Below are 19550 nucleotides of genomic sequence, written 5' to 3'. Positions count from 1 at the left end.
TCGACTATAAAGAAAATCGTCAAATGTGAATATAAAACTATAGACTCCTTTACATATCACTCATTGTTTCACTCAATTAGGAGTTTAGTTTAGGTACGGTTTCTTATAATTATTGGCAATAGGTATGTTTACAATAACGTAGATAACAATGATTTTATTTCTAAACGCTCTTTTACTTGTAAATTGTTAAATTAACTTGAGTGTAAATAAATATTTCTTTTGGGTGAGTAAAATGTTAGCAATGAATGAAATGCGGCACTCTAAATAGGATACAGGCGTACTTATGACAAATAAAAGGAGATTGGAAAACGAATGATTTTTAATAAAACGGATTTGGAATCCTACTAAGTTTAATAAGTTCTTTACAGCGTCCCTACTGTCTATGCGCCTTGATATCATATTTGACGTGTTTCACGTTGGCGTTACATACTCGGTGTAACCTAATACCAGCTTTAATGATTGACTTACTAATTAGTTAATGGCCGAGTGTCAATCACAGTAACAATGGACCTTATCAACAGTGTCTATATAATTCTTCGAATATAAGTGGATGTCGTTTGAAAATACGCGGTACATATACTCGATATTGAAATCGGAATCGCAACGGAAGTTATGTAACTGGCTGGTAAAAACAACAAAAAAGAAATATCGGATAAAGAAGAATGTATGTAGAAATTTTTAACAAATAGACATGCTTTTTTGTGTAAGCGTCCCTTACGCGTAACAAACAGTTTTATCCTCATTTGAGGTGCATTTGAGTTCAAATATTGCATTCGCGAGAGTAAATTGAAACTCACTTTATAAAGGCACAAAGCGTGGGGTGAATTTACAGGAAAGGGTAGCTGATATCTCAATTATGAAATGAAATATCATAAGCTGGTCCAGTTCAACGCGGCAAAACCCCGACAACGCTACGGAGCGAGCGGTTTAGAATTTTTTGAAGTTATAATTCTTTTGGAAAAATGATCAGAGCAAATTTTACGATGCACGCGCACACCGTCACAAAAAAAAACCGACTTTATAATAAAACTTTCAATGTACTAAATACCTTTTTTCTATTTTTAGTGACGTTTTTCCTACAAAACTAGAATACAATTTTCGAAATCTCAATTTTCAAAACATTTTTCTATGTTTCATCAAGGTTGCCTGAAATTATATAGAATTCATTGATTTAATATGTAGAAAGTAGAATTTGGTATCTAATGTTTAGGCAATTAGCAATTATTTAATATTCGCATGTTTCATAGCCGCCTAGCAAAGGCTACACCTAGTAACAATAATGAGACATGTACGCTTGTGTAAAAAGCATATTAAATTTTGCAAAATGAATTTTAGAAAGTTACAATATTGCTTTGAAAAGTTTTTGTAAATATTGTCAGTGACTCGTAGAGTCGAGATATTTACTTTACATAGAGTATATACGTTGTTTGATTTTATGAATATCTGTATGATATTAATACAGACTAACCAATCATTGTGTTGCCATATACAGATTATTACAGTACTAATATGGCTATTAAAAATAGTTCCTATTAAAAAATTGATAGTAAAAATTTCTATAAAATTAATTAAAAACAACACCAAATGTTTAAAAACAATTCAAAGTATTCCGCATCGCATTTGCTCCGTTAATAATTCTTGTTTTGAGTTCTTCCGCGGATGACACAGGCGAGACGTTGTAAACTAGAGAGAACTTAAGGTAAGTTTAGTTCGAATACGAACTTCCACCTGCTTCCTTTGTAAGCCCTTTTTTCTCAGTTTCTTTGAAATTAGTTCTTAGTTATGAATTGTTGAAGAGCTTAGTCAAGCAAGTCAACAATTTTATTTTTGTTTGTAAGGCATTTATTAATACATCCCAAAAAGTATTGAAATAATATCGATTATGTACGAAATTTTACACCGTCAAGATGTCTTACGTTCCGTTCCGTTCAAAGCGGACTACCAAATTTGCAGAGACACGCCGCAGGACGTCAACTGATATGGCTCTCACTTCTGTCGTTGTTTTAGTTACTTTAACTGCTCTTAATTCGTAAGAGTATAATAAATTCTTGCTTTGAGATAACCCTAAGCGGCTTATGATTTATCCCGGGAACGACGCTTTTAGTATGTCCATGCTCCTAGCTGTTTTGGATGTGGTCCTATTTTGCTGAAACCATATACAATATATATCAATATCCTCTTTTTGCAGTTGCGGTTCAAAAAAAAATATAAATCATGTCAATATACTGCTCGCTCCTCACTGTAACCGTTACACCTCGGTCATTCTCGAAGAAAAGTGTGCCGAAGATTTTCTTCATCGATTTTGCACACCATGCAGTTTAGGGCTGTGTAATGCTTTCTGACGTTTTTGTTTTGGATTGCTTTATAACCACACGCACGCACATTTTATGTTGGACGTACCTTTCGAGGTGAAAGTGTGACTCGTCACTGAAGTAAACATTGTCCATCCTATTTTCCTGTGAAAAAATCTCTAACATCTTTGGACAGTAAATTTTTCGATGGTTGTAGTCTTCCGGTATGATTTTTTTGGACTATTCGGATCTTTTAAGGATCTTAAGTCTAAGGCCAAAATTCGTTAAAGATTGAACAGTGGAGGCTCAATGAGGCTACATGTTTTCTAACCGATCATCATGGATTCTCCGACCTCAGTGGCGACGTAGCCGATGGCTTCAATCGATCGAACAGATCTTCTTCGCGATCGAATCGAATGGTTCAGTAGAGATTCTGTCGCTCTGAACTTTTCTAACTACGAGTAAATTAACTGAATGCTAAGGGCGTCACTTAAACGGCGGATTTCAAAGCGATTACAAAACTTGCGTTGTGCTTCACTCAACGAATTCTCATTGCAAAAGTACACCTCTTGCGTACGCGCCGTGTGCGCCAGAGCTGCACTCGTCATCCCCCTAGCCCCGCGGGCTGTGCTTAAAGTGTAAAGTCGGCGCCCTTTATTATATAACTGCTACTGTTGGTAAATAGCCAGTGTTTCGTCGTTTTTATAAATCAGAAACAAAACATTTAAATATGTGCTTTTTTAATATACATTTTTGACGTTGCATTCTATTAAATATTTTTGAAAAAAGCTATAAAACATGATAACTCAAAAGGCTATGGGGTATATCCCTACCACTTCCTGACTGGACTTGCCAATAACCTTATCTATACTAATATTTTAAAGAGAAAAAAATCTGTTTTCTTATGTATGTTTGCTTGTAATGTTTTCACACGAGATGGGTAACTACGCGAGTGAGGGCGGAGGCGGGCATTGCTAGTAGATTATAACCTCCAAACTTTCGAATTCCTTTGTTTGTTTTTAATGAATAAACTTAAAAACTTCTAGATTGATCTCAAACATAAATTTACAGGTTGGATACTACATTTGCCCTGACCCAATGTATTATTTATGTCCAAATTTATTTATAAGCAAAAGTCCTGCGAATCCGTTACAGACCGCTATATTGAGCGATAGAGAATCAACAATTATTTTAAAATAAATTGTATAATGTGAATTGCATTTAATTAAAACGTTACGGTCAATTAACTAAATGATACATTCGAAGTATCATGTGCTTTACAGAGTGAAAAATTCCGGTTACATTTGTATTTTATCGATAAATATTATTGAAATAATTTTTAGATAATATAATTAATATTTTATTTTCAGATAAGCGGCTGAGATATTGAAGATATTATGTCTTGGTTTAATATTGTTAAAAAGTTTCTTTGTTAGCCCTGCGTCGTACCTGTCCTTTACAGACGCCATTCACATCTCAAACTTCGATCGCATAGCGTCAGACCTCTATTAGTATAATTATCTAACTTTGATTTCATGCACATTGTAAATTGCACAGACTAGTAATATTGTATCAGTTTCACGATCATTACTATTTCCTGATTCTGCTATTTTGTATTCTTGAAATATATATTTATTATTATTAAGTCCTTCTGTACAGTTTTAGTTGCTTAAAGCCTTTATCGTAAAGTACATAAACCTTTGAAAATTTCGTTTTACGTTTTACGTTATTTAAATAATTAAAGCGAAAGAATGACACATCATATTCACAGACTATTCGACACTATTATTAGTGAAATTTGAAATATAGCCAAATTTTAAAATTGCATATAGCAACCTTGCGGCGATAGATTGCGTTATGCCGACGGAATGTATCCGCGTAAAAAAGACGGTGGTATTGGCGCACAGTCGTTTTGTTATTAGTGTAGTAAACTCGCTCCATAATATATTATATAGTTCCTTCCTTCCAGTATGACTGTGTGTGTCTGTGATGGTTATGAAACATTTATTTTTCAAGAAAATACATTTAAAAGTTAATGAAACTGAAAATTATGCCCAGAGATTAAACTTATATTATTCCTATAACCTACAAATCTATTGTAAAATAAAATAAAAATAAATAAGATTTCATATCAGTCATATACATTTAACACGAATTCGACCGTACCTTCCATGTTCTTGTGTATTTTAGCATTATGTAAGTATAATTATCTGCAACCTCTTCTATAAAAACTTTCATAAAACGTCAATTTATATAAAACCATATTGAATACACGCTAACCTTTCTCTGATATCACACTATCTATTGTGAAACTATACTAAAATCCGTTCAATAGGGTTTGATTATATTGCGTTTATAGCCAGACACTACTCTGGGATTTCGTTTCTAATTTGTAAGAATAATTGAAGGTAATAACTTCTATTTTTAGCAATTCAAAGAATCTTATACATCGATTGAGCACCAACCCACCAATTATAAGAGGATTTGAAAATACTTTTACGTCTTCGTCTATACAAGTGATCCCCGTTCACCTTAATTAATTTACGATTTTGTTTTCTAAACAAATATTTTGTTGATGAATATTTTATTAGTAATATATTTTTATCTCAACAAAAACATTTTTTTGAAAATTTTGTTTAAACAAATAGCACGAAGAGTCATTACCATATGTTAAACCTAGGTTCTGTGAAAAAAGTTATGCGCTTCCTCCAACCTAAAGATAGGACTAGCCTAACCCCTGACTCAGTCATCAGTAACTCAGGTTGAATTCCTTACCTGCAAGTACTAGATTTCTAAAAGTTTCTAAAAACATTTCTAAAAGTGGATGGCCCGGTCTGTGAAGGATACTTGCTGTGTCAAGTATCAAATAGCAATGCTTGAAAGCCCGGTAATGCACTTGCGAGCCTTTTGGAAATGTGTGTCCATGGGCGGTGGTACCACTTAACATAGAAGCCTCCTGCCCGTTTGCCTCCTATTATATAAAAAAAATTCACAAACTAACAAGCGACTGGAGAGGACGCAACCGCTGCCTTGCATGTCGGGAAGCGAATAAGGCTCTGCTGTTAACTATACCCGTTTTTCTTAGGGTAGGAAGTTATGGACACGCTACTGTGCATACTCCCTGAGACACCAAGGCGCCACCAACAATCGCCCTATTCGGGATACGCTAGCAAAACCATAACCGCTTTCATTACACGCCCTCCACAGACTATAACTTAGACAAAATATATACTTAGACATCTGTATTGTATCTACAGATTAGTGTTAGTTTCACTAATGACGCTTGTTTGTAAGACCACAAAATTAAAAGTTGTTGATAGATAGTAGTTATAGTTAGAAGACTATGTTATTTGAGGAATTTCAAAAAGCGAATTCGCCTTTATTAAAACCCTAGCACAATGAATTCCCAACAAATACTAATTCAATATTCCTCTTTGTAAACGGATTTCTAGGAAATCTGTCCTTTGTATTTTATCCAGTTTCCGCTTCGTGAAAATTCACGTGAAAATCACATCCATTTTGCTTTGTATGATTTTAATAAGTTCGACGAGCGACTAGATTAATTTACCAGTTGCCATCCCGAAACAATTACACTGGATGTCACCCACACTGTCCATTTAATTACTTGATTTCGACGTTATTAAAACAGATTACATGGAAGTTTAAAAATAAATGAAGTTTAAGTAATATAATATATATAATTTCGTATCATAAATACATTTAACCCATAAAATTAGGACGTCCGGAGCGAAATTCGCTTATAAATCTAAAGTTTTTCATTTTCAACCGAAACTTCCCTTTCTTCTTCAGACGACCCATGCGTTGGAGAGTACGTATTGCTGGTAAGAATCTGTATAAGGCGTTCATTTCATCTCCCATACAGAATAGAAAGGAGGATTCGATGTAGGCTAAAAACAAATGTTTTCTGCAATAATTTTTAATATTCCTATTCAATAAAATTCTTAATAAATGTCGATATTATCCTTATATTGTTAAATAAATGGTAGGACAGCCGAGCGTTATATGAGGCATGCTGCTGGCACGCTAAGGTAAATTTTATTACAGGCCGTCGGGTTTTGTAAAAAAATAGTTTTGAAAATCGTGTAATTTTTTTTCTGTAGGACAGATCTTTCTACTTGCCGTAATTAAGTTCATTTATTAAGTTAACATTTCTATGTTTGTTTGTTGTAGGTGTAAAAACACTCGGGTACTTTTCCAGATACCAATATGTCCTCCTTAATATAGGGATGCCTAGAACAGATTCCTTAATATCTATATAATAATTCAATACTTGGCGATTAAAAAGAGTGGCGGAAAGTTTCTTACCAGTTCTTCTTACCCGCTCTACGCCCTTGACTTGCGAAATGGCAGTAAATGTAAATTTACAATTAATCTAACTTCTTTTTAACGTTCATAACTTTTCAATAAAACATATCAGTTTTCTTAATTTAGGTATAGTCTTAATATATTTGCAAATTATATAGCTATTTAATTTTGTAATAATACAAATGCTATTGGAAGAAACTACATATCTATATATGGATAATTCTTGTCAACGATATTTCCACCTAACGTTTTGGTCAAGACGTGTATCAAAATGATTATTACACATAACCATTAATCTTCTCTCTACCCCCAACCATTTTGAAAGCGAAATTAGAACTGTATATGCCAAACCTATACTTAAAACACAACAGTTACAAACAACCATTTAATAATCGCGTAACAACAATTATATTTGTATTCGAAACGTTTGATGTTAGATACTATAGTTATCGATGTGTCAAATTAATATCCGATATTCTACCTTTGACGTTGACATGTTACAGCGAGCTGGGATTGAACGATGTGTCAACATGGCTTTGCCTTCGGGCACAGTATCGTGTAATGGCATGGGAGATATACAAAGGGTATGTATGAGATCACCTACTAATTAAATGCAATCGGCGGATAGAACAACGGAATCAGACATGTTTATTACAAACGTATTTTACGTAATTTATGTTGAAAGTTTGATGAATTCAACAATAAAAATGGAATAGTAGTCTACATCACCGAATTATCATTAATATTTAACATTTATTTTAATAAATAATATGTTTTCAGTGTACAACACGTTTTTATTTCGATTTTAGTTTACGTTTATCTAAAAAAAAATATAAATAATATAATTGTTTTGTCCGTATAAATTTATACATGGGCATACCTTATATATTTTTGTATCATACGGCTTTGAGATATAAGATCATTACTATATGTTTGCACCACTGCATGTTGCCAAAAAAGAGTTGTGATGGAACTTTTCTTTTTGTCCTTTTGATGCTGCTACCTACCTATCAAATACACCTTCATGATTCAGTGGGGTCACATTGCATTTTACCAGGACCTGCGTTACCGTATAACTAGTTCGGCCGTCTCCCAAAAATATAGATGAAACATACGCAAATAGGTCTTCTTTTGGTCATTAGGTAAATAATCATCTCTTAATATTACAAAGCGATCCGATCCTACACCTACACCTACACACTATCCATTTACAGTATTGATTTCTAAGAAACTTTGCGAAAGATTTTGACGTCTTGTTACTTATTTTCCTTTTCAGAACCTTTAACGGCCTACGCTTTATAATTCGACTTAATTACCACTTATTCTATTAAAATATTATTATTCACAAATAGGTTACGTTAATTTTTAGCCTATCTCTACTTCTCTCATTCTCTTCTTTTCTATTCTTGATTACGCTGATGTGTGTTATCCTGACTTAACTGAGTTGCAGCTTGATAAGTTAGAGCGCTTACAAAATGTTTGCATCAGTTTCATATTTGGACTTCGTAAATTTGACCATATTTCGGAGTTCCGAAGAAAGCTTAAGTGGGTTCCCATTCAATTACAGCGTAAGATGCACATTTTACAACTTCTCTATAATGTTCCTTTTAATCCTAAAGCTTCTAGTTACTTAAAGCAAAATTGTATGTTCCTACCTGGCGGTAGTTTTGATTTGCGTTCCGTAACTAATTCGTGAAACTCCTAACTCATAAAACTGAATTCTATAATTCCTCCTTCACTGTGCAAAGTATCCTGCTATGGAATTCCTTACCAATTTATATCAGACGAGCTCAGTCTTTAAATTTATTTAAAAATCATTTTTCTTCTGCCTCGTAATTAGCTACGTATATATATATATTAATTGTGACACAGTTAACCCTTGGATTAGCTAGTACTTTTTTGTTTATACATATTATTATTTCTTATATATATATATTGATTTATTTTGTAAAATACTTATAGTTAGTGTTGCATGATATTTATTGTTATAGTTATGCACTTCTATACTTTACCTGTAGGTATTTCTTTTTTTTATTGTCCCATTAAGGGTTGCCTGGAACAAATTGCTTATCTGCGATAAGGCCACCCGTTGCATAATTACTTATGTAACCTGTTTTTTAATATGTATTTTTGTAAAAGGTAGTGTAAATAAATATATATGTCATCAGTCGTGTTATCCTAGGGGCTCGCAGCGACCCCCTTAAACTGCGTATACGAAGTACGAACACGTTGAACTAAATTTCTGTATGCGCAATTAACACTAATTGTCGGCATATCCAAAAACCAAAAATTGACAACATTTGGCAGGTACGGAAGGATGATCACCTAATTGGCCAGCCAAATAGGGCTGTCGCGCCATGGAATTTTATTATAATGTTATTCTTTTGTAAGTAGTCCGCTATAAAGGTGCAAAATGGTGTTGTGTTAACTAAATATTGTTTATAGAGCCTTCTAGCAACTAATTGTTGAGACAAAAAAATGTAGGTTTTTTTAAGAGATACGGAGGTTTCAACATGTTTATCTGAATTTCTTTAATTTTGAAAGAAATGGTGAAAAGTAAGACCTACATCAGAAAACATCTTGACCACAAAACATATAATAACTGTCATTTGTTATTTCTAAGTAGAATTTGTTATTTTTCTTATAAATAAAGGCTTCATTCACTTGTGTTTGTAAGGGATAAACTCAAAAACTACATTATCTATGAGTTACATAAAAATAATTTTTTCGGCATCGATTAACCAGCAGAGTGCCACGATTTTTATATAACAACAAAGCGAAAATTTAAAACATTGCTGTGTTGCTGGCCTTTTAACCGACGATATCATAGGCAGCAGGTAATATTTTTAATTAACGCCTTGGTCAATTAAAGGTTAATAATGATTACATTCTTTATTCGGCATGAATTTTGTTAAGAAGGGTTACCAAATACTCCACTGATGTAAAATCCGTCCTATATATTATTTATTGATCTATTCCTGTAAACTTAGGACAATATAACTCCCCAGTAATAGCATTTACCTTTTAAAAATCTAATCAGCTTTTCTTTGAAAGCATTTAATTAACAAGAATTAAAATTTAAACAATTTATAATACATTAACGTAAAGTATATTTTGTCTACAGTAATCACTGAATCAAATTAAATTTTCTTTTACAGTTCCAAATCGAGTCTTTCAATGTTTTTATCGCAAGTATTGCCTTTGTGTCTGCCAACACGATGTGGCTCTGGCCGACTTTAATCAAAACTTCAAGTTAAATATTTGCGCTTAAATCCTTCAAATACATTTGTAATCTAGGGTAGATTAGGTAGATATCACGTAGTATCTATATGATGGCAGGTAAACACCTTCTACTGCACATCATGACCTGCTATAATTACCTGATTTGCATTTGATATTACTAATACTTACAAGAGCTATGTGAAGTACTACTTTTGTTCTCCCAAAACATCTTGCACTGCGCGACATCCATGAAACAGTGGTTTTTGAACATCAGGGCTGGTTCCCTCGCCATGATGCCGGCTACACCACACACGGGAGCATAGGTGTCTGGACATTTCTGGAAAAGCAATCGTACTGATTAATATATATTATATTCATATCATTAATCCATTTTTTTGTTATGTAGGTCTTCTTTTTTCTTATCTGATGTTTAGTGATACCGCTGCCCATGGACACTCACATTGCCAGAAGGCTCGCAAGTGCGTATCCCAGCGTTTTATGAATAACAATAAGGTCTGAGTATCTATATTAGTATTGGCTAGTAAATAAAAGTTCTTATAGTAGAGCATATATTATAATATAGATGTATGAATTGTCGCATCTAAACGTAGGAGAGTATCTAGTCTCGTTTCTATAATTAGAATTTAATACGATTACTTCGGAATTTAACGAGGAACATACTTTTTGCTACCGTAATTAGGAAATGGACGATTCAATCGTGATATATAAAAAGAATTATGTTTCTTTTAACTACAATTATTTATTTATTTGTTCATCAGTATTATCTAAACATATACATTATACACAAAATGGATTCACATTCATACATTTACATAAAACAAAGTTAACATTTTTTACCTATTTACACTAAAAATAAAACAAAACCCAAACATATATTAATAAATTCTAAAATCTTAGAAATTATTAATGCGTGTGTGTGTGTGATTCGCTAATTCATGGTTCCGAGGCCGAGGAAAGAAATTTTGTCAGTATTTTTTCTCAGAAAATAACACTATAATACCACCAAAATACCATACGACGGAGAGTATTCAGAGGAGTTGTTTGGATGACCTGCAGCTGAGTTTCATTATCGGACGTCGAGGCAGAAAACGAAATTCTACCCGTAGCACCTCGACGTCCGCCGTTCCTTTGACAGTTCTTTAAGGCAGTTTCTGCCACGTACTACCACTATGTGGAACCAACTGTCTACAGAACCAATTCAACTTAGCTTCGTTCAACTTACTAATTCTTAAAATACTGGCAACGCCCTCACGAGGCCGCTGTCATTGAAGTTGTCCATGGGTGTAGCGGTATCACTTAACATCAGATGAGCCTTCTGCCCGTTTGCCCCCTGTTCTATAAAAAATACAGCTTCGTGATTATGATGGTGTTAATAAAACAATATGTAAATTTTAATATCTTAAAATACCTGCCAAACGATGTGGTTTTGACTGTAACTGTTTAAAACGTCGAGTGAAAAATAGTAAATATTCTGCGTTATACACATTTATAATTATGTCCTATTGAGGTACTTACAGTAGGACACGTATGATAACACGTAGAAAGTGTTGGGCGATGGGAAGTATCATTTTTCTTCTCTTTCGGTATCACAATCAATGGTACGAAGATTTTCACTGGACCAGCGTTCTTTATTAAACGTCTCCTTGTATTATACGGATCCATTTCTTTCACTGGCAAATCAAATACATGGGTAGCAGCGAAGAAGCTATCTATACTTTCATTGACATTATCTGTACCTAACATACCACCATTGATTATAACTAAGTTCTTTATATCATTAATTTGGATCTCTCTATTATTAATATCTCTAATTTGTTTATCCATACTAAGTGCGGATTCACAAATGAATGGTTCGGTCTCTGTATATTTTTCATTTGTTTTGCAGTTGTGTTTATGCAGCTCGCATCTATTTGGAAATCTTTTTACTCTGTATCCTTCTCCTTCTTCCGCAATGGCGCAAATTTCTGTATTATTGCATATTAAATTTACATCACATTTTAAATTGTCGTCATTTAATTGTTTTATATGCAATTCGTTCAGCGAGTTATTTGGTAATGGATTTGAACAATATTCCATATTAATAACTCCATATGCTGTAAAAAATTATTATTTTAATATATTTTTAAAGTTTACTGTTAATTAACAATCATATAAGATCCATTATCATATTAATAGATAACGTAGATCAGAGATCTCCACCCCGTGTTACGTTCATTATTGTTAAATGGTCAAAAACAGAACATCAACATTGACGTCCTTCGTCGACTTTCCGATATTGAACCCAGGAGTTCAGGCACCTCTCATTCGAATTCTACGCGAATATAACAGAATAAACACTACTGATCCGGAGCGTGACATATTCGATAGCAAGCTGGTAGATTTAAAAAAATGTGTGCTTGTACTAGTGTACACACGTAAGAAGTAAAATTTCTTTATGACCTTATTTTTCTAAAAATGATCTACTATATGTTACTTTACAGAAATTGGTTAAATTAGATGAAGTTTTTAGTATTTAATACGCTATAAAGATCTCAATTTAATAAAGTTTTTATATCAATTAAATAAAGGTTATATTTCAATTTAATAAAGATTGTATCTCAATTTAAGAAATTATTCTAAATTATTAATTGTTAGCGGTATTATATATTTTTGTTATTAATGGTTATGAATTTCGTCGAATCAACCGTGGTAGGGATAAGAAAACGCCTAACCGAAAAATGTGACGGTAATTTTTTTTCCAACGCCGATAAGGAAGTTTCACTTCAAAAAAGCATTGTGAAGTGCCTATACAATACACTGTTTTTTATAGTATATTTTGCTTTGCAATAAGCAAAAATTTACTAGTAAGATCTAAAACTGAAAGTGTAATGTTTTTATTGTATTGTTTGTTGTTTATTTTACGAATACTAAAATTGTCATATATTTTAGAAAAGATAGCTTATTGCATACTGTAGATATAGTATTGTATATTTAATAAAAAAATAAACAAACACAAACAAATCAAACAGACGTACTAAATGCCCATGGAGTATGGACTAACCATTTCCTGTATTCGTTGCCTTAATATTTTTCTTTATAGTGTCTAGTCATGTTATCATAATTAACATACGTCATTACTTTTTGGATCTTAGGTTCCCATACAACGGTTTCCGTCACCGTTGCAGCACGTCTCAATGTATTGGTTAACAGTATAGGGTTTAAACGCACGATCAAAATTCTCTAGAATAATTATGCTACCAGCAGTATCATTTATAATAATGAAAGGCCTTTAATTTCATAAAACTCTTTACACCATTCAGTTGAAAGTAAATAGGTTATTACCGTCGCCTGCCCTTAGCTTTCCAAAGGATTCCGACGGGATTGTATAAACTCCAAATCAAAACTGATATTGAAAGCAAATGCAATTAATTTTTTTATTAAAATACACGACAATTTTAGGCTGTGTTATTAAAACAAAGGATATTTAAAAAGTATTTACATTTGCGAACGAAAATAACATTCGTGCATACCAAATAATATTTTATCAATAAAATAAAATCAATCAATGGCGCCTTTTTATTTCTTGGTCTCACAGTTCTGTATCTGCTTTACGATAATTTGTAAATTGAATAAGCTAGTAGCTGATCAGCCTTCTGTGCCTGACGTCTCGTCGCGTTTTTGCGTCTGAGTCACATCGGTTTCCTAACGATGTTCTCACCTCTCACCGTTCGAGCTAATGTAAAATGCGCACATAGAAAGAAAGTCCAGTGGTGCACAGCCGGGGATCGAACCTACGATCTCAGGGATGAGCGTCAAAGTCAAAAGTCAAAGTCGAAGTCAAAAATCATTTATACATATAGGTAACACAATGTACACTTATGAACGTCAAAAAAAAGAAATATACACTAAATGCTTCTAATTTTACATTTACTACCAGTTCTCAAATCAAGGGCGTAGAACGGAAGAGAAGAACTGACAATAAACTCTCCGCCACTTTTTAAATCGCCAATTTTTTTTGTATTATACAACGTTTGTAAGGAGCTGGAACCATTACACCATGTTCCACATAACATCAGCAGGAGGCATGGTGAAATAGGAGCGAGCACTTACATTCTCGTGGGAACCACACGCAAATACATAGTCGAAATAACTAACATCACCGTATACACGAATTCAAGTACGACCAGTCACCACAAGTAGCACCCGTTCACGAGCATGACACATGGCCAGCCATCGGCCCCCTCACCATATTATGCCCGGCTCTATATAGGATTTTATTAATAATATCTTTATTTCCTTTAGATAATGTACTAACACCTGTAATCGTATCTTTACTAAATACTACAGATGCTTAAACCATAAACTAATAGGGCTGTAACTTTCGTACCTGAGTTCGGTGGCGGTTTTTGGAGGGATGTTCAAATAAATGAAATTCGTTGTTTGAAGCTGGGTGGGCAGCTGGGATTAATCGTTTAAAACATGAGCTAATAACTAACATACCATTAGGCATAATGGGGTTGCGACAAATAACTAACTTGGCTTATTTATGGGTTCTTAAATCTAAGTAACACATACGTATAAAGAATATAAGTGTAGTATAATGGCAACAAGTGTAAAATTATTGCCAGTGTAAGTGTTAAAACATTTGGTTTGCGCTACTAATTATTATAATAAATAAACCAGTGCCCTTACAACGTTTCTTTTTAGGCTTGGGCCTCAGATTTCTGTAACCGTTTCATGATCATTTTTGAATTTAATACGCAAGTAAGTGATCAGCCTCCTCCTCCACGTCGTCGCCTTTTTGGGTCTAAGACAAGCCGGTTTTGGTTTGAGCGAATGTTAAATGCGCACATAGAAAGAAAGTCCATTGGTGAACAGCCGTCCATCGAGCCTACGACCTCAGGGATGAGAATCGTTATGTTATGTTACATAATCCTGACATTTTTTTATTTAGAACAGGGGCGGTAGGAGGTTCACCTGATGTTTAGTGATATGGACTCTTAATGCCAGAGGGCTCGCGAGTGCGTAGCCGACTTTCTAAGCCAACATTTCTTAAGGATGTTATGTAACATCACCTACGGACACTTAAGCTAAGAAAGCTCGTGAGTGCGTTGCCGGTATAAATATATTAGGTCCTTACATATGAAATTGGCGTTTTGTATGGGAGGAACAAAACGTCGAATATTTTTAAATGTAATATATTTAATTAATCAAAGTATGAACCATTGTTTTCTATGCACTTTTGCCATCTCATAGGTAGTTCATTGATCCTTTACTAAAAAAAACAGTCGGACGGGAATCAATAAAATCTGTGAAGGCGATTTGGACTGCCCCATCAGAGTTAAATTTTTTCCCTTGCAAGAAGTTGTCCAATTTTCGAAAAAAAATGGTAATCTCTTGAAGCAAGGTCCGGGGAGTACGGAGAATGTCTTAGACATTCCAATTGAAGCTCTTCTAATTTGTAGCCGTCTGTTGTTCAGTGTGTGGTCTAGCGTTGTCGTGAAGTAGCAGTGGCGTGGAGCGATTGACCAGCCTAGGTTTATTGGGAAACGTTTAGGCCCCAGTCCATCTACTGTTGCTAACATTTGGAAATTCAAAGAACCGATTTTTTTAAGCGATTTGGTGGACGATTTTGAACCATTATACCAACTGTTTAACAGGCACTTGCCGCCTATTCATAAAACAAATTAAAAAATTCTATTTGTTTCATGAAGATAGCATGCAAAAAAATACGCTCGGTCCCTTGAAATTCGTTATAAAGAGTTTACAGTGTATATCTAACTGTTCCGCAACGAGCTGTGCCCGCAGTTACCTATCTTACCTCCGTAGTGTTATAATAATTCGTTGATAAATGTACGACACCAAAATAATTTTAATATTTATCTCACAAGTTCTTGATATCTGAAGAAACAATTGAAGATAGTTTTTTCTTATTGATTGACTCTGAGGGTAATGTTCAAAGTAAATAGTGCTAAAGACGACTTTCGTGTGTCAATAATGAATCGGATTTGTCAAATCATACTATGAACTAGTCTAGACTCCCACGAAGTTTGTTCAATTAAAATTTAATATTTTACTGAGAGCATGCAACGGTTCAGAGATTTTCCTTTCGTATTTATTAGATTAGTTAGAGCATCGAAAAGTGCAAGAAGCGTTATAATGATCACATGACGTAATGTGTCTATCATTTTCTGAAAAGATTTCAAAACTCCTACACACGTGAAAATCCTTTTATTATAAAGTATTCCATGATAAAAGTCTAGAAGCCGTGGGCAGACTTAATACGGCGTAAATTAATATTATATTAGATATTCAGGTTGCTTGTGGCGTATTTCTATTTCTGTTACATTCATAATTTTCAGGCAAGTGAACAGCGTTCCGATAAATCCGATAAATCCGAAACTATCTTATTTATAAACGGACCAAGTTTTACGCCACGTTAAGCTTCACGAAGCTTTTTAAGTACATACTAGTAACAAAATAACAGGACTAGTAAATTGATTATTTGTTTATTTTTCAATGGCATTTAACACTCTATTATACGGTGAAGAAAATTATTGTGAGTTAGACCAAAAATCGATGATATCTCAGACGCTAGGGCTACCTAATCAGAAAAATCAATCACGAGATGTATACGAAACTCTGAGGCCACCAGTGGTTTTTAAATATTAAATATTTGTGAATATAAATCAAAATACAAATTATTGATATAGACAACACGTTCTCAATAAATACTTATAAATACTTGTTGCTTCAAAGCTACTTACTTATCTCGATAACATTATCCGATAAAAGCTTTTGTTCCTCTGAAATCTTCAACATTGTTATGCTCGTTTATGCCACCCTAATTAGTCTGAGTGTCTACGTTTATTTAACAAGATTTATATACGTTGTATATTAAATATAAAGGCGTTTTCGTATATTTTACATATAATAATTGTATAAGTACGCAAAAGTTCCTGTCTACTTTAACGACACTATAAAACCATACGAGCAGCTTTTTGGTAAAATTATTACTTTTTTCAACATATTTAAAAATAATTAGCGAGTTATGCTTTAAAGTTAAAGTTTCTGAAGGATTTCAGCGAAGACAAAGTTCTATGCTAAAACTCTAACTCCAGCTTAAAGTTTACAAAATTTGTTGATAATAAGTTGATAACCCGTTATAAATGCGAACCCTTTATGGAGAAAACATTCATATTTTTGTACGCTTATAACGAAAATACTGAAAAGTTCTGGACTGATTAAAAAATTTATATCCCCCGACTAACATAAGCTATATTTATATCCTGAATATTAAAAAGGCAGTACCCGTCCGTTACAGACTGCGTGTTATATAAACAATATATTTTTGAACATAATACAGATTAAACATTTGTATAATTAAGTATTACTCGTAGTATGTGCACTATAGCGATTCAGTCTTCAAAGCGGTTCTAGTTAGCTATGAGACATGAGTATGCCGTATGTTACCACCGGAAACAGGAAGTTAAAGAGTTTATTTACCTAGTGTTACTAATTAGTCGGAGCTTGGGTCTATGTGTGATCTGCCTCAATGGGATTAACGTTTGTGTTATGTTAAAGTATGTCTGGAATACCGAATTGAATTAGTATATTTGAGAACGATTATTTAATTAAAACATTATTAAATATTTATTTATATCTAATAGACGGGCAAACGAGCTTACGATACACCCAAAAAGGGATGTCATCGCAGCCCATGGACACCCATTTTTTGTAGGTGCGTTGCCGGCCTTGTGGGAGGAGTACACTGTAGCTTCGAATAGTTTGAGGTCGCATCTTTCAGGGAAGACCCCCACCGGGAGTCGATGCCACAGTTCACTAGTTCGCAAAAGAAAGTGCCTTGTGAAACGGACCGTGGAAGACTTCCAGCCATTAAGGTTATGAAATTTTTTGAAACCTTTTTTGTGTATTAGGCTGAAGGCTCGCAAGTGCGTTGCCGGCTTTTCAAGACGCTGGTACGCTCTTTTATTGAAGGACCCTAAGTTGAATTGGTTCGGAAATACTTCAGTGGCCAGCTGGTTCCACATAGTTACTTGTTTTTTAGTGCTTTTGGATAAGAAAGCAATTTTACGCTTAAATTTAATAGTTATCATCTTCTTCGGACCGATGGTTATAAAAATAAATGTGATAAAAATGCTTCGAAAACGAGGAAAACAAGTATACAGACTGAGGTCTCTAATCTGAGTTGGGAGAAACTGTTAGTTAGACTTTCCAAGTCAATGCTTTCACATTTCGAGTGCAGTTATGGTCAGCGACGGAAAATATTATATTCTCTACAATCGAACCCGAGAAATATGAAAGGTTAGTTGAAAAATTAAATGGTTAAACCGAAATAGTAATAAAATCGGCATTTAACAATTATCAATATAAAAAATATGACTAACTAATGTGCTAATTAACTTATTGTTGGGGCGGCCGCAGAGCTGGATGAAAATAATAAATGTCTCAAAGAAAAGAGTCTCACACTTCGATTTTGTTCCCTTTGGAGTAAAGATGCTTGGGCCGTGGGGTTCAAGTGCACAGGCGCGAATAAAAGATTTAAGTTAACGCCTGGTAGTTAGTACTGATGACCTGGTGCTTTCCTCGCTCAACGAATAAGTATCGCAATACAGCGAGGAAATGCTGCCAGCGTTAAAGGTACACTACCACAGGGACCAAAAATTTTGAATTTGTTTTAATTTTCTTTTTATTAATTCTTATTATTACAATGTTGGTTAAGAAAATTGTTAGTACTGTATATTTGATGGTTATGATTACTTATAAAGAAATATATTATTGCATTGGTGTTTGTTCAGGTTCCATGTGACATATCATAACAGCAATAAGGTCGTAATTTTTTGCTTGTACACTATGATTCTTACAATAAGATACTTATTAAATATATGATTTTAGTATCCTACCTTGGTCCTCGGTAACATTACATCCATAACGTAGTAAGCGGCACTCGTCTTCAAAGATCTTTAATCGGAAACCATCACCTTCCTCCCTTACCCCACAGACCCGTTTACCTGTATATAAGCACTCTAGGTTTCTGCAAAACAATATTTTCTCAGAATCATAGCTTGCAAGTGATGTGGATAGAAATAGAATAAAACGATACATGGAATTGAATTTTCTGCTTGAATGGCATTTACAATTTATGTTTGAATGCAATCTTAAATTATAAGATGTTTTCATCTCTGTGTAAAATTTAAATAATTTGTATTTATGAATAATATATTAAGTTATACGCGAAATAACGAATTACAATTCGAATAATATAGCTTCAGAATATAATTTTCGCAGATATAATTTTTCAGAACTCTGTCATAAATGTAGGTTAATAGAAAAATACTAAAAAGAAATGCCTGCAGCATTACTCTTAGCAATATTTTTTTATTATTATTATTTATTATTATATAAAACATGTAATATTTATTATTTATATAATTTAATGAAAAATTCAATTCCTTTTATAACTAGATTTCATACTCTAATATACTTTCAAAAATTTGGTCTTGATAAATTTTCCCCATAGGCTATAAAACTCCCTAAATTTTGAGACGATTTCTCCTAGTCTGGCATCATTGCCCACAGACTTGACGTTGGTTTTTAAAGACTTGTCTGGAGTGGTTGTCGTACATGAAAATCATATGACATTTAATTTAATAAAGCTAACTATCAAAAAATGCCAGTTGTCAATTGTTG

The 19550-nt window shown here is 33.6% G+C and overlaps 1 protein-coding gene across 3 annotated transcripts; it reads right to left on the bottom strand.

The window, feature by feature from the left end:
- Nucleotides 1-5997: 5997 nt before the first annotated feature.
- LOC123710441 lies at nucleotides 5998-18987 on the bottom strand. Of its 3 annotated transcripts, XM_045662314.1 has the most exons (5): nucleotides 18764-18987; nucleotides 11376-11953; nucleotides 10029-10176; nucleotides 8630-8670; nucleotides 6133-6199 (listed from the first exon to the last, which is right to left on the bottom strand). In XM_045662314.1, the coding sequence occupies exons 1-4, from the start codon at nucleotides 18963-18965 to the stop codon at nucleotides 8660-8662; spliced, it is 939 nt and encodes a 312-aa protein (XP_045518270.1). In that variant the 5' UTR covers nucleotides 18966-18987; the 3' UTR covers nucleotides 6133-6199; nucleotides 8630-8659. The 3 variants fall into 3 exon arrangements, with proteins under 3 accessions (XP_045518268.1, XP_045518270.1, XP_045518269.1); XM_045662312.1 differs by lacking the exon at nucleotides 8630-8670 and having other exon boundaries at nucleotides 5998-6199; XM_045662313.1 differs by lacking the exons at nucleotides 6133-6199; nucleotides 8630-8670 and adding an exon at nucleotides 6245-6542.
- Nucleotides 18988-19550: the final 563 nt, after the last annotated feature.

Source organism: Pieris brassicae, chromosome 5 (assembly GCF_905147105.1).
Source record: "Pieris brassicae chromosome 5, ilPieBrab1.1, whole genome shotgun sequence".
NCBI lineage: Eukaryota > Metazoa > Arthropoda > Insecta > Lepidoptera > Pieridae > Pieris > Pieris brassicae.
This window is presented reverse-complemented; position numbering and strand designations above follow the sequence as displayed.

Coding starts and splice junctions, on each gene's coding strand:
- LOC123710441 (XM_045662312.1), bottom strand. CDS start 18,965: ATGTATCGTTTTATTCTATTTCTATCCACATCACTTGCAAGCTATGAT. Junction 10,177..11,375: donor GTTATCATACGTGTCCTACT/GTAAGTACCTCA, acceptor TTGCTTTTCCAG/AAATGTCCAGACACCTATGC. Junction 6,200..10,028: donor TAGTACTTCACATAGCTCTT/GTAAGTATTAGT, acceptor ATTTGTTTTTAG/CCTACATCGAATCCTCCTTT.